Source organism: Cucurbita moschata, unplaced genomic scaffold (genome assembly GCF_002738365.1).
Source record: "Cucurbita moschata cultivar Rifu unplaced genomic scaffold, Cmos_1.0 Cmo_Scf00010, whole genome shotgun sequence".
Classification (NCBI taxonomy): domain Eukaryota; kingdom Viridiplantae; phylum Streptophyta; class Magnoliopsida; order Cucurbitales; family Cucurbitaceae; genus Cucurbita; species Cucurbita moschata.
In genome coordinates this window covers 4,156,807-4,181,608 of record NW_019268526.1, presented here as the reverse complement: position 1 = coordinate 4,181,608, position 24,802 = coordinate 4,156,807, and the positions used below count along the sequence as shown (strand labels likewise).

General features: G+C 34.5%; 5 protein-coding genes, 1 long non-coding RNA gene and 1 pseudogene across 9 annotated transcripts in view; 3 read left to right on the top strand and 4 right to left on the bottom strand.

Moving 5' to 3' along the window:
* Positions 1-826: 826 nt before the first annotated feature.
* Positions 827-2,896, bottom strand: LOC111448113 (annotated as a pseudogene).
* A 1,452-nt stretch (positions 2,897-4,348) lies between these two features.
* Positions 4,349-4,915, bottom strand: LOC111448649. The gene has a single exon (XM_023088337.1). The coding sequence runs from the start codon at positions 4,913-4,915 to the stop codon at positions 4,349-4,351; it is 567 nt and encodes a 188-aa protein (XP_022944105.1).
* Positions 4,916-6,015: 1,100 nt separating this feature from the next.
* LOC111448170 (peroxidase 4-like) lies at positions 6,016-7,453 on the bottom strand. Its single transcript, XM_023087622.1, has 4 exons — positions 7,169-7,453; positions 6,895-7,086; positions 6,641-6,809; positions 6,016-6,559 (listed from the first exon to the last, which is right to left on the bottom strand). Exons 1-4 carry the CDS (start codon positions 7,439-7,441, stop codon positions 6,174-6,176), a joined length of 1,020 nt encoding a protein of 339 aa, XP_022943390.1. The 5' UTR covers positions 7,442-7,453; the 3' UTR covers positions 6,016-6,173.
* A 4,756-nt stretch (positions 7,454-12,209) lies between these two features.
* LOC111448795 (peroxidase 4-like) lies at positions 12,210-13,644 on the bottom strand. Of its 2 annotated transcripts, none has more exons than XM_023088546.1 (4): positions 13,370-13,644; positions 13,100-13,291; positions 12,761-12,986; positions 12,210-12,672 (listed from the first exon to the last, which is right to left on the bottom strand). In XM_023088546.1, exons 1-4 carry the CDS (start codon positions 13,598-13,600, stop codon positions 12,287-12,289), a joined length of 1,035 nt encoding a protein of 344 aa, XP_022944314.1. In that variant the 5' UTR covers positions 13,601-13,644; the 3' UTR covers positions 12,210-12,286. The 2 variants fall into 2 exon arrangements, with proteins under 2 accessions (XP_022944314.1, XP_022944315.1); XM_023088547.1 differs by having other exon boundaries at positions 12,761-12,926; positions 13,370-13,631.
* Positions 13,645-14,117: 473 nt separating this feature from the next.
* LOC111448909 lies at positions 14,118-17,691 on the top strand. Its single transcript, XR_002711500.1, has 3 exons — positions 14,118-14,303; positions 14,460-14,664; positions 17,402-17,691. It is a non-coding gene; the product is annotated as an uncharacterized LOC111448909 (long non-coding RNA).
* Positions 17,692-20,246: 2,555 nt separating this feature from the next.
* Positions 20,247-21,704, top strand: LOC111448236 (cationic peroxidase 1-like). The gene is made up of 3 exons (XM_023087711.1): positions 20,247-20,605; positions 20,701-20,895; positions 20,977-21,704. The coding sequence occupies exons 1-3, from the start codon at positions 20,396-20,398 to the stop codon at positions 21,529-21,531; spliced, it is 960 nt and encodes a 319-aa protein (XP_022943479.1). The 5' UTR covers positions 20,247-20,395; the 3' UTR covers positions 21,532-21,704.
* Positions 21,705-23,955: 2,251 nt separating this feature from the next.
* Positions 23,956-24,802, top strand: part of LOC111448713 (F-box/LRR-repeat protein 3-like) — a 5,562-nt gene continuing 4,715 nt past the window's right edge. For all 3 annotated transcript variants that reach the window (XM_023088423.1, XM_023088422.1, XM_023088424.1), the window contains exon 1: positions 23,956-24,781. In XM_023088423.1, coding sequence (XP_022944191.1) covers positions 24,095-24,781 — 687 coding nt within the window. In that variant the 5' untranslated portion in view covers positions 23,956-24,094. The remainder of the gene's footprint in view (positions 24,782-24,802) is intronic.

The window sequence follows — 24,802 nt, the reverse complement described above, 5'->3', positions numbered from 1 at the left end:
TTTTTTTTTTTTTTTTTTTTTTTTCATTTTTTTCAAAAAAAAAGTTTTGTATCTAAAGATCCCGCCAAATGTTAATATCAACCAAAATTGAATATATTCATCGTATTTTTTTTTCCTTTTTTCATTATGTTTCTTTTTCCTGCTAAATATCTTTGCTTCTAAGACCATGGTTCATGGGGGGAGTTCTCTAGAATTAAAATTGATCACATTTTTTGAGATTGCATAGGGACGGAGATTATTTTAATAATTTTATTGCTCGAATTGCCTCGTCTCGCCCTGTTGTCAACCTTTCGAGTTAGGAAATGGTATGCTGCTTAAATGTGTGGCAGAAAAATGTTCTGGCCACATTAAAACATCCATCACATATCAAGTCAATAGGTCATAGTTTGCTTATATATATATATATATATATATAGTATCAAAATTTAGGAACTAAATTTCCTCATAATTGGGAGACTAAATTTGTAAATTAAAAAGTTATGTATTTAAAAAAAATATATATGGTGAGAGAGGTAAGTGGGAAGAAGAATATGGTTGTTTTTTTTCTTTCTCTCAAATTTTTAAAAAGCGTTTGCTAGGAAGAGGTTTTCAAGCTCTTATAAAGAATGTTTCGTTCTCCTCTCCAATCGATGTGGGGTCTCATAATCCACCCCCTTTGAAACCCTCCTCTTGGTACTGGTTCATCTCTCCAATTGATGTGAGATTTCATAATTTATTCTCCTTCAGAACCAACGTCCTTGTAGACACATCGTCGTTGTGTCGGGCTCTATACCATTTGTAACAACCTAAGCCTACTGCTAGTAGATATTGTCTTCTTTAAGCTTTCTCTTTCGAGCTTCCTATCAAGATTTTTAAAACGCGTCTACTAGGGAAACGTTTCCATACCCTTATAGAGAATGTTTCGCTCCCCTCTCTCCCCTCTCCAGTCAAGTGGGATCTCACGTCTGAATCATTCTAACGTGTTTCTTCCCTTTTGCCAAACAAACCAACCTGTCATCATAACCAAGCTTAGATTTCATCTCACAAATATCTTATGATGAGCTTCTGTCATTTGGCCGAGGCTGAGGCTGAGGCCGAGGCTTTCGTTGCTGCTGCTGCTCGTGCTCACCTCGCCAAACCCATACAAGATCCTGTAGAGCTGGCCTTATGTCCTCTTCCAATATCTTCTGATATTCCAATGTGTCTCCATTTGATTTTTTCATTTCCACCAAATAAAAAGATGGAGTAACCTCATAGATCTCTGTATCAATGGACAACACCCCTTTTTTTCCCTCTGTTAGTGCCTCAAGCCTCAGTAGGCCTGCTTCTTTCTTCTGCACTCGAAACCGAACAAGTTTAGCAATTTCTTCTAGTTTCGAGAGAAGAACAGAGGCCGGTTTTCTACAAGTAAACAACCTTTCTTTCTTCCTTGAATCGTCTTCAAATAAACTCGATAGGTCGAACCCCGTCGAAAGGGAGACGAGGTCCAACGCATTCAAAGTTGGAGGTCTATCCATCTCTTGATTTCCATCTGAAACAGCCGCTATAGCATCATCTTTTGTTCCACTTCTTACATTCATAGACCTCAATCCTTTTTTGAACCAAGAACTTTGTCTTATCATTGCTATGGAAGTCCTCGTAACGGGGTTTGGATCAAGCATCCGACTTAGCAGCCTCTGCATTTCACGAGGGAACCAACTAGGACATTTATAGTCTGCTTTCTCAATCTTCCTATACATCTCCATTAAATTCGAGTCGTGGAACGGGAGATAACCTGCCAATAAAACAAACAAAACGACTCCACAAGACCAGATATCAGCTTTTGCACCATCATAGCCCTTCCTACTGATAACTTCAGGGGCAACATAAGCCGGGTGTGCCACAAATCGTGTGTAGCAACCCATCTCGACACCCGGACTCGACTAGAGCACTTAAACCAAAATCAGACACCTTAAGATTTTCATTTTCATCAAGCAGTATGTTCTCAGGCTTTATGTCACGGTGATATACTCCCCTACTGTGACAAAAATCAATAGCATGGATTAATTGATAAAAGTATTTCCAAGCAACATCCTCATTCAGCCTCCCTTTAGCAACTTTGTCAAAGAGCTCAACACCTTTTGCATATTCCAAAACAAAGTAAATCTTAGTCTTGGTAGCCATAACCTCATACAGATATACAATATTAGGATGTCTAACAAGTCTCATAATAGATATTTCATGCTTAATACGATCAATTAGCGTAGCCTTCGTAATCCTTCCTTTATCGATCACCTTAATGGCCACGCTTTGGTTGTTTACTGTATTCCGCGCATAATATACCTTAGCGAATGTTCCTTGGCCTAGCAATCTTCCTAATTCGTAGCTTTGAACCATCACACTAGCCTTATTTTCCATCCCAATCAATCAAATCCTAATATAGAAAAGCACAGAACAATACCCTAATATCTACAGGATCAACAATGAAGAACTCATAAATCAAGTACCGATAGAGTAGGCGTTCGCACTCCACGATAACTTGCAGGTAAATTGAGCGTTTGAAAACAGAGAGCAGGTGGGTTTCCTAATAACAACCTAAACTCATCACGAGTAGATATTGTCCGCTTCGGCCCGTTACGTATCGCCGTTAGCCTCGCGGTTTCAAATTACGTCTACTAGGGAGAGGATTCCACACCCTTATAAGGAATGTTTCTTTCTCCTTGCGTCTACTAGGGACAGGTTACCACACCCTTCTAAGAAATACTTCGTTCTCATGTAAATGTTTCCACGTGCTTATAAGAAATGTTTTGTTCTGCTCGCGTCTACTAGGGAGAGGTTTCCATACCCTTAAAAGGAATGCGTCGTTCTTCTCCCCAACGAATATGTGATCTCAAGTCTCCCTCCAATGCAAAAGAGTCACCATTCGGCATTCCCTGCAAATACCAACCAGAGAATTGGAGCACCACTAGTTTCTCTTTAATGAAGATCAACCACCACAGCCCACTTTTCTGCCGAAAGCCGGATGGCTCAGCAAGAGCTCCCTGGCTGCAAAGGGAAATGTTCAATCATTCAAATCAATAACTCCAAATTCAGAAAAGATTACAAGTATTCATATCAAAACGCTTAAAATGCTCAAAACTAATCTCACAAAACGCATACACAGTCAGAATCGCATCCAAAACACCAACAAGAATTCAAAATCAATTCTCAATCCGTAAGCTATGAGAATCCTCCAAATATTACAGTCTACCGCTTCCCTATTGCTGCGTCCATTTTTATTTCCCCCCTGAGATTAAGACTCTCCATTACCTATAGAATTTGAAGGAATCATCAAAATTCTAACACAACAGTAAACTGAAGAAGATTGAAACCAAAGAAATTGAAGCAGAGAAACGATAATGATCAGCAAATTGGGAGTCCAAACATTTCCTAATTCTTCAAAACCTTCCAAAAACAGTCGAGTAAATCAATTACCGTCTTGGTTAAGCGAAGAGTCGGCCCGCGGAACGAGAGAATCCCGGGATCGAGGATTAATGGAGAGGATTAAGATCGAACCTTGGTTTAATTTCGAAAATTGAAAATAAATTCAGTGTAGTGCAAATGGGTGGGCCGGAGAACCGGAAGAATTAACGATAGCTCGACTCGACCAACCGGTCTTTGGGGCTCGGATCATATACAAACAGTTGCACGTGTTTCCCATGTGAAACTCCTGTGAGATCGCAACATCTGTTATGCGATAATTTGATCCGACGGCTCAACTTTAATTTCTGAAAGCCCAGGACTCGATAGTCTTGACCCATAACTTAACAGCCCACAGGACCAATGGGAAATCTTTTCTTAATTAAAAAATATTTCGTTAAATTAAATTTTTAAATATGTGTTCATTTGGACTCTAAATTTTTAAAATTATAAATTTAATCCTCAAATTTTTATATTTTTAAAATTTATAGAGCTATAAGATATAAATTTTAATTTTATATTAATAAATCAATTTAATTTTTAAATATAAATTTAAAAGTTTAATTGTAATTATTATAATGTGTAATTAAGTGGAAATTAATGTATTATTCTTCTCGCGGTTGAAAAATAATTAATTATTATGAAAAAGAAAAAAAAAGAAAAAAGCTTTATATTCTTTTCCAGTTTTCCATTATACCCTCCCTCCTTGAGCCAATCCTGTGGAAAGCGATTCGAGGAATACCTCATTAGACAGGTCACGCGCTGCGCATTTCCACCACAAGCATTGCTAAACCGCTATGGACTGTTCACATTTCCAGATTTGCCCCTACAGTTCTGTTTAATTTTCAATTTGCACCTCCAAAGAACTGCGCGAAATGAACTCTAAACAAAACCTCAAAAATCGCCATAACTGAAATCCTCAGAGCTTCGTCTAGTAATGGCATTTCTGATCTTCAATGCTTCTGTTTCCAATGCCGATGGTGAGATCACAAGACGACGAGGCCACAACATGAATCTTGAAAACACCGATCACCTTCACAATCCCGGACAATCGGGTGAAAATGTTGATCGGGACTTCACCAGAGATCGCGTCGGAGAATAGCTCCGACTTAGCCAGGAGCCGGTCAGCCATCATCGTTAATGTTAGGTTCATTTTCTCAGTCCTGTCGGCCGGCAACCAGCCGGCCGGAATCGGTGCTTCTCCGAGTTCTTCGCCTCTGTAACTCACGACGGCGGTGGTATAGGAGTATTCGAAGGCTACCTTATTCGGATTCTCAATGGAGAGATCAAGCAAGAGAGACAAATTCAGATCGACGCTCAGCCTGGCGGCGTCCAGAGAAATGTTCAGATCGAGCAGAGAAACTGAATCGACGGCGATGGTGGGCCGCTTGGGCTTGAAAGCAGTAAAGGCTAAAATGAGGATCGAAATTATGAGCAGAGTTACAGAGAGCAATACGGGTATGCAAATGCTTCGTAGTTTCCTACTGGGAGCCGCCATTTTAGTGCGCATTCTGAATTCTGTGAGTTATTTAGGGTTCAGATTACCGGCACCGTCGAAGCGGTGGCGGTGACGGTGGTGGTCGCGCCGGAAATGGAATAAAATGCTGAATAAGCGGCGATTATATTATAATTATAATTTTTTTTTAGAAATTAATAATTATAACTTTGTTTAGTAACCAAAATAAATTTTCCTCTCTTTACCTATGAAGAATTATGAATTTATAAGTTATTAACTATAGTAATCCCATTTAACTAAAATTATTACCAAAATTTTAACTATTTTCTAAACTCACGAACAATAAATTAAACTATTAAATATTACATCATGATTGGATCAAGCGTTCATTTGGTTCAACACCAACTCAAACTAACCAACCTAAATCATACAGGTTAGGTTTGTTAAATTTTTGATGGGTTGTAACTGTAAGGTTTTTTAAATAATTAAAAAAAAAAACTAAAAACTAGATGGTTGAGTTGCAACTCTATTTGGGTCGGTAGTCGGTAGTGTCACCGACCCTCCCATTTAAAATTTTAAATTGGTCCAAAGATTTTCTTTAAAAAAAAAATTATTGGCCCACTCAATCCCAAAAAGCCCATAACTTTGGTTTATTGGATTAAGAACTTGATTTGATTAGATTAAAGATAACTACACAAATAAAGTTTAAATTAGGTTAATTTGTCAATAATGTCTACACTTACTATTCATAATTACCTTTAAGTCCTCCAAAAATTTTGTAATTTAAAAAAATAAAAATAAAATGAATATTTAATAAGAAAAACATTAAAACACGTTTCTTTCTCTTATATGCTCGTAATCTCATTATTATTGCTTTGAAAATAAGAAAACTTTGATTGAGATTAATTTTAAAAAATTAAATATATATATATATATATATTAGTACTGGAATATAAAATTTGAATATTTAATTTTTCATAAAAAAAAATATGCATCAATTATCATTAAATTATTCTCAATTTAACAACAAAAAGAAAAGTCTTTATCAAATAATTATAATTTGAAATAAAGTTACCAAAAAGCAATATAAACAAGGCAGAAAAAGGAAAATAAAACAATATATATATATAACATCTTACAAATTCCACCCAAACAACACCGACAAATTCTTTATTAGTAATTGGTAAATTTCATACTTTTACTTTTCGAGTAAATAACGCACACAGGTAAAAAAAAAACAGAGAGGATAAAAACTCATTATTGAGTTCCTCAAGTTGAATATTCAAATCCATAAGCGTAATTAGTTGGGTTTGCTGCAGACCTTCCTGATCTCGCCCTTAGATCCGGTGAGCGGTTGAATGTCTCCCATTTTAATCATTGCCGTTACGAAATCGGCATCGAAAATCTTATCATTTTTACTGTATTGTTCTACCAAGGAATCGGTGGAACCGCCATTGTGGAGGACCTGGTCAGAGTGGAGTAAGCCCTTTTGGTTCAAAAGGTTCTTGTAGTAATAGTTATCAAAAAACTTTGGCGTTGCAACATCTAGAGGGGCAAGATTGTCATTTCCTCCTCTTCTCGGACAGCTGCGTTGTCTTAGCTTTGCAAATGAAGCGTCAATGTTGCTCTCATTGTATATACGGTTCCTGAAGCTAGTGCACCTTGCTAGACCTATCGTGTGGGCTCCTACATCCACAAGAGACCAAATTTGTAATTTAACTATATAGGAACCTTAAAAAGACATAGCGAGTGACGGTGAAACAATACCAGACAAGGCAACCATGTCTTTAGTGGAGAGGCCTTTAGCACTGAATCGATTGATGAGGTTAGCAAGGGTTGAACTAGGCGGAGGGATGACACCGCTGCTAGCGGCGGAGAAGCTAGCTGTTTTCGAATCCCTTCGTCCTAGTTTCACCTCCCAAGTTGGTCCTCCCAACTAAAATAATTACTTACCGTTAAAAACATAAAGAAACAGAGTATTGATTATAGGAGAAAATCCTCTAAACTTAACAACAACTTACAATGTTGACTGAATCATGAGCTGTAAGAGTCAAAATATCAGCACAGGAGACAACACCAGGACAAGCTTTTTCCACACTACTCTTAATAGCTTTTATGACGTCAAAACCTCGAACAGACCTATTATTTGGAGGAGCTGTTTGTTCTCCTCTAAAAGTGGCAGTATCGTCTAAAAGAATTGACCCGTCACATCCCTGTCAAAAAAACGCACAAGTTATAAATACGACGACAACAACAACTTAAGCCGACAGTGACGATAAACTTAATAATGCATACGTTAACAAAGCAGTCATGAAAGTGGAGACGGAGAAGGGAAGCGCCCATGCGGGTTTCCTTTGCGATGGCGGATTGGACGCCCGAGCGGACGATCGGGAGGAGCTTGGGACAGGTCTTGGAGTAGAAGGAAGTGGAGAGCTGGGCTGAGGAGCTGCCCATCAAAAGGAAGACCAGCTGCAAAGCTAAGACAAAAATCACTACATTTTTTGGGGTATGAGAAGTGGTGATACCCATTTTGGTTGGGAAAGAAGAGGAGTGTGGTGTGGTGGACATGGATTGTGGCTTGACTAAGGGCCCTATTTATACACTTCAAACATGAACAAATAGAGGAAAAGTAGCATTTAATATAAAGATGGGGCCAAATTTTGGTATTGGTCGATTGGTTGATTACCTAATCTTCAAAGACAATGACTCATAATCACATGGATTGGATGCATGTCTACAAAATTAGAGAATATAGATTTACAAAACGAAAAAACGAAGACTTTGTTTGATGAATTATTGATCGTAACGAGATTAAATAATATATAATTTAATGATATATTAAACGCTCAATTGAATGTGAATGTACTATTTAGTATATCATTGAATTAACGGTTTATTAAAATTTTTCCATACAAAAATTAGAACGATTATTAGTTAACAATCCAAGCTCATCGCTAGCTGATATTGTTTACTTTGGCTTGTTATAGGGAGAGGTTTTCACGCCTTACAAAGAATGTTTAGTTCCCATCTCCAATCAACATGGGATATCACAATTCACCCCTTTCGAGACCTAGTGTCCTCGTTGCCATGTTGCCTAGTGTCCGGCTTTGATACCATTTGTAACGGCCCAAACCCACCTGATAAATAAATAATTTTTGAGTTTTGAAAATTATGTTGTAGTATTGAAATTAAAATTTTTAGAAATTATATTAAAAAAATATTTTTTGAAATAATATATTAAAAAATTGTAAAAATTTCACAGAGGATGGAACGAGTCTCGGGTAGAAAATTCCCATTTTTCTTGCAAAAATAAATGAAAATTTTTGTCGGGATGAAGAAAAAATAGGAAACGAGATGGAGACGAAGAAGACTTCTTAATATGAAAAGTTACGATTATACCCGTAATTTCCATATCAATATATATTTTAAATTAAAAAATAAATTTAAACAAAATAGACGTGGGATGAAAGGATGGCATGGAATAGACATGGGTGGAGTTGGAGTGTAATTATCTTGAATTATTAAAGCATTAATCCATTAAGTCAAAATTAGCAGGGTCCACACAAGCTAACTTTAGAGTGATTATTTTGAATTATTCATATTTTAATTCTGGGAATCTTTATTTTATTTTATTTTTATTTTAATAAAAGTTAATTTATACGAATCCTAAGTGACCACGATGCCCATGCATGCAGGGTAGCTTTCCCGCAGGGACCTTATCTTAGAGAGCAGCCTATTATTTTTTTTTTAATTATTTAAATTACATTATATTAAAATTTTAATTTTAATTAAAAATACCGTTCAAATGTCAATAACCTCAACAACCTAGACGAATAATTTAAATAGTTTGATTTGAGTTATATTATCGGTCCAATTTGACTGATGGCCCGACATTCTCTTACATCTCCCGTGACATAGCCACATAACCCACTTCTTATTTTCAAGAGTGAAAACCAACCTCACAGATCAACACGAGCCCTTCTAACATAATTTGTCTTCACTCATATGCATTCTAGGAAAATTTCTAAGTAGAACATGTTTAACCATAAAATTCTTATAATTGAGCCAGTGAAAATGGGGGTGCACCTTGTTGGTAGATAATAACGTTCATTTCGTTTAAGTTTTTCTTAGACCTCCTATCTTTAGGATCGCTCTGATCAGATGTGGTTTCGATTCATTCATATATCTCTCCTTCACTCGAGTGTCACATGAGTCGTGAAGTCTATACGACTCGATTAGCCAACCCGACCAACTCAAAATTTTTGGTTGACTAAAAAACGTCCCGATCTTGAAAATTAGTTGTTAACAATAATGGGCAACAGCGGAAAGTAACCAAAGCTACATTTGATTCGTTATAGGCATCAAAGGAAGCCAAAATGGTTGACTAAAAACAATACATAAAATAAATTAATATATTTGGTGATTTTATTGGTAAATATTAATGGAAGGAACATCTATAATCTACCTACTTGGATACTTTTCCTCCAAAATTTATATACAATTTGAATTCAATTTTTATTTTGTTTAGTCTCCTTATTTTTATATTATAATTATTAAATAATTATATTAAACAAAATTAAATATTAATAATCAATTTAATGTCATTTTGTAAAACACTTTAAAATTTTACCTAGCCGTAATTTACTCAATAATATCATGATTATTTTTTTTTTCAAAGCATAGCTTGCCTAACAATTAATTAAATATTGTGTTTCAAAGCATATATTATTTTTTATACGACGTTTTAGAAGGTAAAATTAACGTTTAAGTATTATTTTTTTGACTTTAGTTCATTATTTTTAGGGTTATAATTTAGTTTTTATATTCTCGTTCTTATCTTGTTTCATTGGAGCAAAATTTTGACATGAAAATTTTAAATAATGATCAAAATAAATTACCTTTTCGATCGGGTTGGGTTTAAAAATATCTTTTGAATCAACCTGAAATTTCACGTTAGGTGAATTAATGACTTGGACAACTTGAAATTTTTGGTGCAAAAATCTAACCCAACTTTTATGGGTTACGTTGATAATTGAGATTGGTCGAGTTATCGGGTCTTATGAACACTCCTATTAAAAAACACGGGAGTATAATTCACTAATTATAATATTGTAAATTTTTCAAAGAGCAATTTACCAAATTGCCCTCATGAAGCTTCATACGAAGTAGAGAAAGCCAACTAAGCCAAGGCTCTTTGTGGCTCTTTTTCTATATTAATTTCTTTTGGATAAAGGTCACGCAAACTTCTAAGGAAAATTAGAACCTTTTCTAATTGACCAGTCTCGTTGAAAATGTGTAGTGGACTTTGTATTGTATAAGTGTAAATAATATTTTTTTAAAAAAATAAATTAATTCTAAATTTTGAATTTAGCGGGTAATTTAATTTAAAATAAAAATAAGAAACCCCGAGCTCAAAATTTTATCGTATTGATTTCAGTTCATTAAATAATATAAATACATTGATATTAGTGAGTATTTTAAGTTTGGTGCTAATAATTTCTAATAGAAATAAAAATAATATTAGGACATAGTTAATTTAATATAATTAAAATTAGATTATAAACGACAAGCATGTCTATTTCTTTAAATTAAAATTTACGTTATTTTAATAATATATTATAAAAGATAACGTAAAAGAAGTAAAATCGAAACTTTTTGAATAATTAATTGAAAAAGAAATTTGAAAGGAATAAATTATATAAATTTAGCACATTTACTATCCATTACAAGCAAGCCAAGTCAAAAAAAGAAAAAAGAATATATATTTTTAAGTAATAAAAATGAGAAGGTAGAGAAAAAGTCAAAGTTAGGAACATATTAATGATTAAGTAGTTAAATAGTTTAAAATTAGAATACTCAAATATTGAGACTATTCCCTCCCCCACCAACTCGAGGTTTTCATTGGTCGGTCGCACTTGCCATTGTCACCGCTAGGTACTTTTATACTAAATTCAATTGTTCTTATGGACTAAATGAGACTAATTTTTTTTTTATTGACTTTTATTATTTAACTGAAAAGGAATACAAGTGCGTTCATAAATTGAGTGGATGGAGTTGAAATATCTTTTAACAATTAAATTTTTTAAACTCAAGCAACTATAATTAAATAATCAACCTAACTCAATTCGGCTATGAAATATTTGGATTATTTAAATCATTTATTCAATTTCAATACTGATATGAACCACGACTAAAGAATTTCCATATCTCAATGTCTAATTATAAGGACGAGAGTCAAGAAGCTACCTTGTACACTTATATTCAAGCTATGCTGAGTTCATCAAAAGAAATTTTAGAAGACGTTGGAGACCTCCCTTATATGGTGTGCAAAGTTGAGCTTTAAGAAACAAATAAATATACTCTAAATTGCATTTAATGAACTCTTAGAACTAGTTAATTATAATTTAAATATTTGATAACTAATAAGCACATTTCATTCATTGCACTATTTAATTATAATTTAAATATTTATCTGTCATATTTAAGCTAATTTTTAATATAGAAGTTGAAGTTATATTGTAACCCACGTAGGTTACCATATTCCACCATTAACTCGTCATTTCAATATGGAGGTTATGATATTTCTCATCTTACAGTCAATTTAATTTGGGAGTTAGTGTCACATAGGTTAAGGTTGTAAATGCTATATAAAAACCTTCTTTTCTTTGATTAGACACGTCACATTTTGAAATTAAAAAATAGAAATTCTATTTTTTTTTTAGCTTTCTTGGGAGTTATGATTTTCTTTATAAATTCTTGTATTTAAAACATGCTAGCGTCATTCGAGTGGTATTGATCAAACCTCTTGTGAAGTAATTCGAATCACAAGTCTAGAAACGAGTTTTCTTTACTTTTGATCTTGAATCCATTCCATACTTTCCCTCTGTGGATTTCATATCAAATACATATTTACAAAAATTATATTCTAAAGAATTATAATTTATTTAATAGAGGAGAATAAATAAAAATATTGATGATATTAAATAAATTTAACCATTTTTAAAATAAATAAAACTAATTAACCATTTCTTCAAAAACAAATTAAATCACTTGTTGTGATACTATGATTAACTTATAAATATAGATTTAATTATTAATTATGATTATTTATAACTTAATACTTATTTAGTTTTTTTTAATATATACTTTCTATATTCAAATTAACTGCAAGATTTTTTTTTTTAAATTTAAACTTTTGACAATTTGATCGAGATACATATTTTGTTATTACAAAGTTATGCTCAAGTTGTCTCGTTGAAAGGACTCGGGTCAAAGATTAAACAATAAAATCATATCATTAATCATAAATTTATTTAAAAAAATACAACAAATCCACACTTAGCTTATTATTTTTTTAAACGAATTTAAAACAAAACGAAAAATAATTATTCTCAATCATCAAATTAAAGTTCATCAATTGGGTCGGCTGCAGACCTTTCGGATCTGGCCTTGCGATCCAGTGAGTGGTTGAATGTCGCCCATCTTGATCATAGCAGCCACGAAGTCAGACTCAAAGGCATCACTATCATCACCGTAGAGTTCAACCAAGGAATCAGTGGATCCGCCGTCGTGGAGCACCTGATCGGAGCGAAGCAGGGCCTTCTTCTCCAAAAGGTTCTTGTAGTAGTAGTTATCGAAAAGCTTTGGGGTTCTAAAGTCCAAAGGGGCACGATTGTCGTCGCCTCCATTTCTTGGGCAGCTTCGTTGCCTCTCTTTAGCAAATGACTCGTCGATGTTGGTCTCGTTGTATATACGATTCTTGAAAAATAAACACCGAGCTTGTCCAATGGTGTGGGCTCCTGCATATATCAATTAAGTATTGATATAATTACATTTATCATAATTCGATTAGTGATTTAACATGATCATATGTTCAAACTTCTATACCGGATAAGGCAACCAAGTCTCGAGGGGAGAGGCCCTTAGTGTTGAATCGGTTGATGAGGGTGTCGAGGGTGGAAGTTGGCGGAGGAATGGCACCAACGACATCAGAGAAGCTGGCTGTTTTGGAATCTCTTCTCCCTAATTTAACCTTCCAACTTGGTCCTCCAAGCTGAAATAATGTTTTGGAATCTCTTCTCCCTAATTTAACCTTCCAACTTGGTCCTCCAAGCTGAAATAATTAATTAGTCGAGCAAAAAGTCAACATCATTGAGTCACACTAAACAAATATTTTTTAAGGTACGAGGTTTAGAAAATTAATGTAATTAAAAACAAATAACTCACTGCCACGACAGAGTCACGAGCAGAAAGAGTCAATATATCAGCACAAGAGACAACACCCGGACAAACTTTTTCAAGATTTTTCTTTATACTCTCAATCACATTGAACCCTCTAACGGATCTATTATTGGGAGCTGCAGTTTGCTCTCCCGTAAACGTAGGAGTATCTTCCAGAAGGATCGATCCATCGCAACCCTAATAAATGACGATCAATTGTAGATAATATAATTAAAAAAGAGAACATAACTAATATAAGAAAAGAGATTTTTATACGTTAACGAAGCAGTCATGAAAGTGGAGGCGGAGAAGGGAAGCGCCCATGCGAGGTTCTTTAGCCACGGCAGACCGAACACCAGCTCGGACAGTGCTAAGGAGCTTGGGGCAGCTCTTGTAGTAGAAATCGGGAGAGAGATGAGCCGATGAGTTCCCCATGAACACGGCGAATAAGGCTAAGGCTAAAGCCACAACCATTTTGTTGGGACGAGAAAGGGATGCAATCGCCATGGATTTCAAGTAAAAAGGAGAGATTATTGGAAAAGCAATGAAGATCGGATGATTGAAGCTTCAAGAAGAGGGGTATTTATGGAAACTTGAAAGGAGACCAAGTAAAATTTGGTTGGAATATTTTAAATATTTATTTACAAAAATACTTAAAATATAAAATTTGGATTACTAGAAGAAGCTTATTTATTAAAAATTAATTTTTGAAGGAAAAATAGTCAAATTTGAAGGTTTATTATTATTATTATTATTATTATTATTATTATTATTATTATTATTATTATTTTCCTCTCATTGGACTATTTTGAAAAGTTCGTTTTTTGTCAGTGAAGTATCTGATGCAGGGATTATTTGTAAGCCAGCCACCTTGGAAATTCCAACATTATTTAATTTGACAATATTGAAAAATTAATTATATATCTTAAAAATAATAATAAAAAATACCCAATAAATATATATATATTTATAAATTTTAAAATTATTTAAAAGTTTTAAGAGTGTGTGAAATGTGAACCAGAATATTTCGCGCCAGACATGAATTCTCCGTGAAGTTCATCTTGGCCGCAACTCCCTGTAGCGCCTAATCGCGGGAAATTTCGATCGGAGATGGATAGATTGAGCGCCGAGGTTGCAGGATTGGAAGCTTCATTGCTTCGAATGGTCAATGATCACTAGTACGCCTCTCTCAAGGTTCGGGAAAACTCCGGTTAGTTACTATCTCATCTCTCTCTCTCTCTCTCTCTCTCTCTGTTTTCTGTAATTTCTTCACTCTCTCTTACGGCTTCATAGTCTTTAGATGGTGGTTATTTTATAGTTTCGTGATATTAAATCGTAATCTTCTTGTTTTGAATCATCGCGGTAGAGAAGGCGAAGAAAGATGCTACTCAGAAGCGGTGTGTGTTTCGGATCTTGTAGTCGATGCTGTGAATGGTGGAGTTCAAGAATCGTTTGTCAATTAGAAGTTGATTGAACTCGAAATTAGGGCATGAGCGATTAAGATTGCTCGATTTACAAAGCAGATCGATCAATGCCTCACCGCCACTCACGCTCTGAACAACGACGTTAAGGTTAGCTCTCATTCCTACGAAAGCAACTACTAAGTTATAATTTCATGGAAACCTACATTTTAGCTGTATGTATGCATATGTTAACACTTCATTGTTGCGAATCAAAACCTGCTAGTCTGATTACTGACTGGAAAGTTTAGCATTGTTATTGACGTCCACAACTTTAGTCTTCCAGAAGTCGTAAAACTTTTTAAGTGAATTAAATGATGTTGAGATGGTATTCGAGCTTCAAGGACTACGTTGCGGCTGTCAATAATGGTTATGATACTACCTGGTAACCACATTTGAGTCTAAAAGATTCTCCTCTAATTGCGGTCTAATGTTCCTATGAAGAGCTTGTGGCATCGAGTTGTTGCGTATATATTTGGTGTATTGTTTGAGCTGTTTTGTTATTTGTATTCTTGGTTTTGGTTAAAGCGTTTTCTGTTAGATTCATACCAGTGGTTAGTTATTGAAACTCAGTGGCTAAGCAGTATCTATAAAACCACCCCCCGGTACTATTTGTATCAATAAAAATATGAATAGAAGTGCAGTTCCTGAAACTTAGGTCAGGGCCATTTTGCATCTGTGTTTTGCTAAACTGCTTCTTAAGACAACTCAAAGCTATTATTCCTTTTAAAATTATGAGCTAGGTATAAAAATGACTTAAGAGGGAATGAGTTTAAGTCATAGTGACTACCTACGCAGAATTTAGTATCCTACAAGTTTCCTTGGTAGACAAATGTAGTAGTAGGACCAAGTAATTTCCCATGAGAATAGTCGAGATGCACATATACTGATCTCGACACTCGTGGATATACAAAGAAACTTGTTAGTTGACCTTGCCAGTTATCTAGCACAACTTTTGGCAATAGTTTTGAATACGGAAGAAAAAAACTATTTTTAAAAACATCTCCCCAACTATCATTTAGGTTTTGAAAATTTTTTTTTGTGGTTTGATGGATTGTTTTCCATGAAGAGATACTTTTCATACTCGTACAGATTATGAACACATCAAGTATACAAGAGAAAAAGACTACATAAGTTGCTTATAAAACTAAATCTTAGCTTCCATCTTTGTGATCATTGAATAGACATTTCTCATGATTCATGGAGCCTTGATGTTGTCTTATCCTTTGAGGGTAACATGAATACGTATTGTGCACAGGGAAAGAAACAATCTCTTATTTTTTATAAATAGGAATACTGTCTTATTGTTTTGTTGGATATATATAAAGAATCTCAATCTTATCATAGAATTTTAAACAATTTTTGTCGTGCAAATTGTTACTTGACTTTAGCCTTTGTATTTTGGATCGACATGAACCTAAGACCGTGTGATTAGTTTTAATGCTTGAATCACTCAAAAGTTTCTTAGTTTAAACTAAACCCAATGAACTCACACTGTTTCTTTAAGACTCAAGGTGTCATAAACAATTACCTCCCAGGATAGAACAGAATATCAATCTGAGAATGAGCACATCAACCACTAAACTCAACGAACACTACAATATGCGAGTAATTGTCTGAAAAAAAGAAGTGTTTTTTTGTGTATCAAACAAATAAGAAAATCACATAGTTATAGACTATTTGTGGTCATTCAAATATTCCCATCTCTTGGTATAGAGTTGTGTCTTTTGAGAAAAAAACATATCCTTTTGTTAAGGTAGAGCCCTTTAACGAAAAACACATCCTCTCTAAAGAATTGTGGTTTTAACAAGACTGAAATGCTCGTAGTTAAAGAGTCAGTCGTCCTTGCTTCTTAGAGCGTATTCTGCAGAGTCGAGAAAAACATAGATCTTCATCCTCTGCTTTAAGTTTGCTGAATCTGTGCCCCCTTAACATTGCTTGATAAGTTCTTGCAGTGTAAAGATATCAAGGGAGCAGCATATCCAGATGGAAACTCTTATAGAAATTTAGAACACCTCAGTCAGCCATGTCTTTGTACCTTATTAACTGAATAAGATAATTTATTAGAAACTTTTAAGTTCAATGATGTTGAGGATTGTTGGGAGAGGAGTCTTCGGAGAAACCAAAAGTAAAGCCACGAGTGTTTATGCTCCAAGTGAACAATTTCGTAACATTGTGGAGAGACGTGGTTTGTAATATGGTAATAGAGTCATGCCATTAACTTAGTTATGTTAGTAGAATTCTTAAATGTCGAATAAATAAGTTTAAGTTGGAGTTTTGAAGGTGTAGTCAAAAGTTGACTCAAATGTCGAACAAATGGTGTACTTTGTTCGAGGACTCCAGAGAAAGAGTCGAGCTTCAGTTATAGGGAGGTTGTTCGAGGGCCCCATGAAGCCTCAGGAGAGAGGGTGTACTTTATTCGAGGGTAGGATTGTTGAGGATTGTTGAGGGAGGAGTCCCACATCGACTAATTATAACGTTGATCATGGATTTATAAGTAGGAATACTATCTCCACCGATATAAGGAATTTTGAGAAATCTTCGGATGAAAGTGAACAATTTCATATCATTATGTTATTGTGTCCTCCTTAACACAGTGCATGTCATCATTTTGTCAATTTATTGCTTATGTAAACTGCAAATCTGCTCTGTACAATTATTAGCTGATGCCATATAATAATCATTTCTGCAACCTTCCAATTGGTGGTATCCATATTATACTATTTCCATTAATATTCACCTTCATAATTATCAGATATATTATCGTATTAGGTGGGTTCACATTTTTTAAGTCTTCCCTCCCAACCCATGACAATGATGCGGTTGCATTTTTTATTTTGGGTAACAGGTGACTGTTGACAAATTTCGGCCATTATCTCATCTCCTGGCGTTCTGGAGGAGTCTGATTTTGTTTTACATCACAAGAAAGAGGCCCAGGATTGAGCCGAACCCGCTGATGATTCTGATGGGAATGCTTTCTACGTTAATTCTGGATTTATCTGGGACCTCAACAGCACGGAGCATTGAAATTGGAGAATACTCACTCTGAGGTACACATTTAACCTTCATTGCTATTAAATGATGCTTCTTATTCTGATTGCCCATGAATCTAATTTATTTAAAGATTCTAAAACTAAGTAATACACTTAAGCTAACTTTGTTTATAAACCAATTCTTTAAGCCTTCTTTTTTTCTTGGTCTTTTAAAATATAAAAAGTCGTTTCAAAATATAATTTATTTTTATGAATTGTTTTTGTTCTTTTGTTCAGAAAGCATTTTGATTTTTTCTTTTTTTTTTTTTGTCCTAGCTTGCCTTTTGAGTTAGAATACAGTTTTTTGTTTTAAATAATAGAAACATTATTTTTTTACTATAACTTCCAAATACGTGTTTGTTTCCCAAAATATTTTAAATAAGAGATTACAGTGGCTATTACTTGTTCAAAAAGACAATACCGAATAAATTATGCTAATCATTTCGATAATATTGATATTACTACTACCTTTTTTAATATAACACTTGCATTTTTTTCAAATATTAAACAAAGTTTTTATTCCCAAGTGTGGAAGTCGCAATTTTTTAACAGCTAACAACAATTTATATTTAATCTCACGAAATATTTTATTCGGAAGTTGCATGCTAGTCAAATATATATTATTGATTTGTTCAGAATATATCATCCCAATACATCACGCCCTCTTAATTTATAGTTTAGAAAATTCCTTCATAGAAAACTTAAAAACTCAGAGTTAAAAAAAAAGAAAGAAAAGAAGACCAGTTAAAAAGTTCAGAGGCAATGATGGTATGGATGTCTTAAGCAGAAAAAAAAAAAAAATACTCGGTTATATTAGGAAGGAAAAATTTCCTAATTTCACGTAGTGAGTGATTCACTGATTCCTTGCCGTTGGATTATAATAGCAAATGAAATAGTTCCACTCTATTCTTTCTATCGGAACATTTCAGTACAACACTTAATAACCTTACCTTCACTTGGTCATGGTTTTCACAAAATTAATCTCCAAAATGATTTAAAAAAGTGTAGTGGTAGAATGGGACAAATGTAGTAGGTAGGTGAAGCAAAGCCAAAGCTTTAACACATGTTTGTCAAAGACCAACCCAATTATCCCCTCTGTCATCAGGAACAGTTGACTTAGCTAGGAAGGGATAAGTGTTTCACAAGTTGATCGATTGGCAACTGTTTTAATTTAAATTTGGTCAAAACCAACCGTGGGTTTTGTGTCTCTTTGTAAGGCATTGACCCTCTCTTAAACAATACTTTCTTCCTCCTCCTTTTGGGGCCAATTTTTAAGGTCTATGTTCTTACTATTATTCCGAATTCGGCGGAGGTTCTAGGTTCATATTTTGAAGGATATTTGATTTTAAAGGCTTCAAGTGGAAGAATTTAGGATGGTAGATCCAATAGCATAGGTTGTACCAATCCAAATTCACTACTAGTAGATATTGTCTGTTTTAGCCGTTACGAATTGTCGTCAGTCTCACAATTTTACAATGCGTCTGTTAGGAAGAGGTTTTCACAACTTTAAAAGACGAAATATTTTGTTCCTATCTTCAACCAATGAAGAATCTCATCGACATAGAGATTGTAACCATTAGTTTAACATTGATAAATAGAAAAAGAAGAAAAAAATGAAGTCGTAAAACGAGACTTAAATATAATATGAATGGGAATTTAAACTTCTAAGTAGAACAAATGCCTTATTTTTATATGTCATTATTTCTGTGCTGGCTTACTATCATTTTTCTTACTCTCATTAGTTAAATCACATAGTTATTGTTACACTTGTAAGGGTGTTTTTTCTTTGCTTGAAAGTTTGAGGTTCATAGTAAATTTTTTTGACTGACTAAATTCCATTTGATTTTAGTAAATGAATTCTTAATGCACAAAGTCGGTAGGACTAGAAGTTAAAAATCAATATGAACTATAAAATTATTTGAATATTATAATTCCAACGAAGTGGGTGCGTGTTCAAACAAGGACCGTTCAAATGAAGCTTCTTTAAGTTATGTTTTAAGTATAATATCAATTAATTTGCTAGCAGGTCAAGTGGTTGGTGGATTTGTTCAAAAACAATTCGATTAATATTTTGCCTATTAGTTAATAATTTCAAAATTCCAAGTAGAATTAGAAGCCTTGTAAATAAAAATATTTACATCTGTTTCATATTTTTAATTTTTTTTTTAAATTTAGCTTACTTGATTTTGAAATAGATTTGTGTTTAAACCAAGTTTGTAATTTTTCCACCAACCCAACTCTAATACATATTATCATAATTTTTTAAACATAAAAATGATCAAAATCCTTATCTTGTTGGTAACTCTTTGAAAAGGATTTTATTATTTTTATTATTATTATCATTTCAAAATTAATTTTGAAATATTCTACCTTTTGTTCCAAAAATGCTTTATAAAATTGTGATAAAAATAACAAGTAAAAATCATTATTGCAACGATCTAGCCTGAATAATATTGGAACTTATATGATAAAATATTTTACAAAAAAATGTCACAAATGCAAGGAACTCGTATATGACATCTAGGAGCCACCTATTACCTTCTTAACAATGGATTGTTCCATCTCCTGCCCATCAATAGTTGACTTAAAAAATTGTCAAAGCATAATTTCATAAGAGCCATGGGAGACTTGGTCCATAAGAGCTCTCTCTCCTCCCTTACCTTTGAGATATCCAAACCATGGTGTCACCCTACCCGTGACACCTTCCTCATTTTTCCCTATATAAACCAAACGCATTCCTCATCATCTTCACTGTGGAATCCCAAGAAATACTGTAGCATATTACAAGAAGTAAGCAAGCAATAGCTCTAATGGCGGCCCTTCGCTCTCTTTTTCTCTGTGTTTTTGTTTTATCAGCTGCCCTAAGCCATAGCCATGCACAGCTGACTCCCAACTTTTACAACAAAGTCTGCCCCAAGGCCTTGTCCACCATTAGATCCGTCGTCTTGAACGCCATCAAACGTGAGCCTCGTATGGGAGCTTCCCTCTTACGTCTCCATTTCCACGACTGCTTCGTCAACGTAAGTTCATCTTCTTTCTTGTCGTTCTGATTGTTCGTTTTGTTCAACTCATATCATGCAATCAATTGAGAGTTCGTAATTTTTTTTATGATTAGGGTTGTGATGGGTCGGTCTTATTGGACGATATTGGTAGCTTCGTTGGAGAAAAGACTGCCTTTCCTAATGTAAACTCGATCAGAGGCTTTGAAGTCGTCGACCAGATTAAACAAAAAGTCAATAAGGCTTGTAAAGGCAATGTTGTGTCTTGTGCTGATATCTTAGCTGTTGCTGCTCGTGATTCTGTTGCTATTGTAAGTATAAAACTATTAAATCGCTCAAAAATCCAAAAAATATTATTAACGATCCAAAATGTTGAACTATGTTTTGAACAGCTTGGTGGGCCAAACTACAAAGTACTATTAGGAAGAAGAGATGCAAGAACAGCAAGCGTAGACGATGCCAACAGAAGCCTCCCTCCACCATTTTTCAGTTTCTCACAGCTTCTATCCAGCTTCCAATCTCAAGGCCTCGACCTCAAGGACCTCGTCCTCTTATCTGCTGGCCACACCCTCGGCAAAGCTCGGTGCGCCACCTTCCGAACAAGGATATACAACGACACCAACATCGACCGGAAATTCGCAGCGTCGCTGAAGGCAATTTGCCCACCAAGCGGCAAGGATAACAATCTGATGGGTCTTGACAAGACTTCCAATTTCTTTGACACTGCCTACTTCAAAGCTTTGTTGAATAAGAAGGGTCTTCTCCATTCCGACCAGGAACTGTTCGGCGGCGGGAGCCAGGAGAGTGATGAATTGGTGTCGTACTATAGCAGTTATCCATACTCCTTTAGAGATGACTTTGGTTCTTCCATGATCAAAATGGGTAATATAAAGCCACTTACAGGAAGTTATGGAGAAATCAGACAAAACTGTCGGTTTGTCAACTAAAATGTTTCGGTTTGGTTTTCGCTTTCGATTTGAATTTGGATTTGGAATTGGATTAACGTTGTTTGAGATTCGAGTGTCGAAGAGTGTGCAAGTTTGTGTATAACCTTCGTTGATGTTTGTTTGTATTATATGAAATTAAATAATTATTGTGCCCTTCTAAAATGTCGTAGAAACTATTAAAATTTTGTTTGAAAATCGTTAATGCATAAGATATTTTTAAATGTGAAAAAATATAATGACGGTTCTTAGTTTGCTAGTTATCTTCGATCATCTCTTATCAACACTTCAAACTTGTTGTGGGTAAGGCTTGGAGTGTGTTAGATTGAATGGCATGAAGACCTATATGGGTAACAACCTCATGTATTTATATATGTGTATAATGAAGATTACATTCCAAATTTATGATTTGATAACAAACCATGAAATCATAGATGTGGTAACAAACTAGTAAATCCTAGATTATCTTAGTATATACAGATATGATCTATTTTATGTTTAACAGAGTGCACATTGAAAGAAGAGAGAGAGAGAGGGACGCCCTCAAAGATTGTGACGGTTGAGCCCGAGGGCCAAAATGTGTTCTACGAAAGGAGTAATGAAGCTTCCAGCTGAGTGATAGGTCATCAGATTTGTCTCGATATCTCTCCTACTAACACCTCCTAAAGTTCTCTATGCATACTTCAACGGAATGTTAGAAGAGACGGGAAACACACTCGCCTTTGAAGATACGCAATCCTAATGTGCTCAGTTGGACACCACTTCGATTAGGTACTAACATAAGGATCAAAACGTGGCAAACCATTACACCCGTGCCAAATTTTACTTTGCAGATTGGCTTAATAAAAGGGCAGCTAAGACAACCCAACTAGAATCAATTAAGAATATATTTAAGCGGATTTTACGAACATGGTTGAATAAACTATTCTATCCATACGACTTTTTTTTTTTTCTTTCCGAATTCAATTATAAAAAAATTTGAACTTGTGATCTCTTATGGATAATAAATATTTTAAATAAATTCTTCTACAGTTTTTAAAATAAAATTTGACCAATTAAAATTTTAAATGAAATGAATTAAATAATTGAATAATTAGTTTACTTTTTAATGTAAGTTTGGTGGGTATAATTAAATGTACCGACAATACTAGGCTACCCCAACGTGGACTTTTGCTATAATACCAAATGGATCCATTCTTTAATTATAAAATAAAATAAATTTCAATAATTATAAATAACCTTTCGGTCGTTATTTTTATGTTAAAGATCATTTTCATACAATTCTATAATTATTAAATAAAATATATTTTCATTTAAAACAAATTTCAATTTTTAATTAATATAAAATTCAAAATTAATGGTGATAAGATCGGTAGGTGAAATGGGAATAATTCTATTAAGTTGACATAATATTCTTTAATATTCTCGCTATAAGTCCTCACATTTAGCATATGCTTTAAATTTTAATTTTTTATAATTATTATTTTGCAATATTGTATAATATATAATGAACAAAAATAAAATGATTTTATATTAAAAATAATAATTTATATTTTAAATTATAAATTATAAGATTAATTATCCAAAATTGGGTCCTATTGGGCCTTCAGAAGGAAATAGGCCCAGTTTTAGGGGTCAGAGAACGGAGAAAGAGGAATTCAAGAATGGGCCTGAGCCCAAAGTCGAGTACATATAAAAGGCCCGTTTATTTGGAAGTTGCCACGTGGTGCGCTATACTAAAAATCTGACGGCAGAAAAGAAAGACACTTGTCAATTATAGAATAGGCGGTGGATACACGCTCTGAAATGAGAGAGTACGAAAGACAAGAACAAAGTACGTTTTTTAGCGGGTATGGTGGGCCCCACTCTGATGCCGTACCACGTGCACTCATTTGTTCTTTGCCTTCCCCAATCGCCATTCCACCAAATATCACCTCCATCATTTTCCTTTTTTGTTTTTTTTTTTGGAATTTATAAATTTATTTTCGTTAATTTATTTTTATGTATTATTTTCTATCTTATATTAAATTTTTTTATTACAAATTAATTTAATCATATTAAACCCAAATTTAAATAAATATTATAATTTCTAGCGGTTTAAATTTCACATAATTATAATTTTTTTTTTGGAAGCAACTGACTATATAACCCTATTCAAAGGTAAACTCAAGAAAGTCTTTTACGTTCAAAGATATGAACGTTCAGAGGTCACCGACCTACCATGGAACCCTATTCAATAAATAGAACGTTTGTCCATATATTCGGCCTCAAAAATTTTATAATCCACCAAGCTTATATGGGCTAGAATATTAGAATTTATTTTGCTAATTAATTCATAATTAATTATGAAAAATGAGAATTATTTTTGAATTTGTAATAAATATGGACGAGGAAGGCGTTGGATGTAATTTTCCGTACCTCTGTTTCTTCAAGCGGATGACTTCTCGGCAAGAATCTTGGTGGAGTCTATGAACCAACCAACCCTGTTTTACAGCTTCTTCTTCCTTTTTCCACCCATAGATTCCTCGTTTTCTCCTCCTCTGTTCTTTGATTTAGCCATTTCACCATGTTCTCCAAAGTCGATTCTGCTCCATCTCCACTGAAGAAGAAGATCAAGACCATTGATATGGACGACGCATTCTCCAGACCCTTTGATCATCTCACAGAGGAGATTATCTTCGTGATTCTCGACCATCTTCACGACGATCCTTTTTCTCGGAAATCGTTCTCTCTCGTCTGCAAATCCTTCTACTCCGCCGAATCATACCACCGGAAATCTCTAAGACCACTGCGCTCTGACCTGATTCGAAGTATCGCTCGTCGATATCCATCCATTTCGAAACTTGACCTATCCCTTTGCCTTCATGTTGAGGATTCGTTTTTGAATGCGATATCGTGTGCTTGGAAAACGACGTTGTTTTCCATCGATCTGTCCCGGTCTAGGTCGTTTTCGAATGCGGGATTGTCGAATTTGGTTACGAATTGTGCTGGATTGGTTGAGATTAACTTGTCGAATGGGGTTGCACTGACGGATTCGGCGTTGAAGGTCATAGCGGAGGCCAAAAACTTGGAGAAATTGTGGTTGGCGAGGTGTAGATCGATTACGGATATGGGGATTGGTTGTGTTGCTGTTGGATGTAGAAAGCTGAAAGTCTTGTGTCTGAAATGGTGCGTGCATATTACTGATATGGGTGTTGGTTTGATTGCAACGAAGTGCAAGGAGCTAAGGAGTTTAGACCTATCTTTCTTGCCGGTATTTCCCCCTCCTTCAACC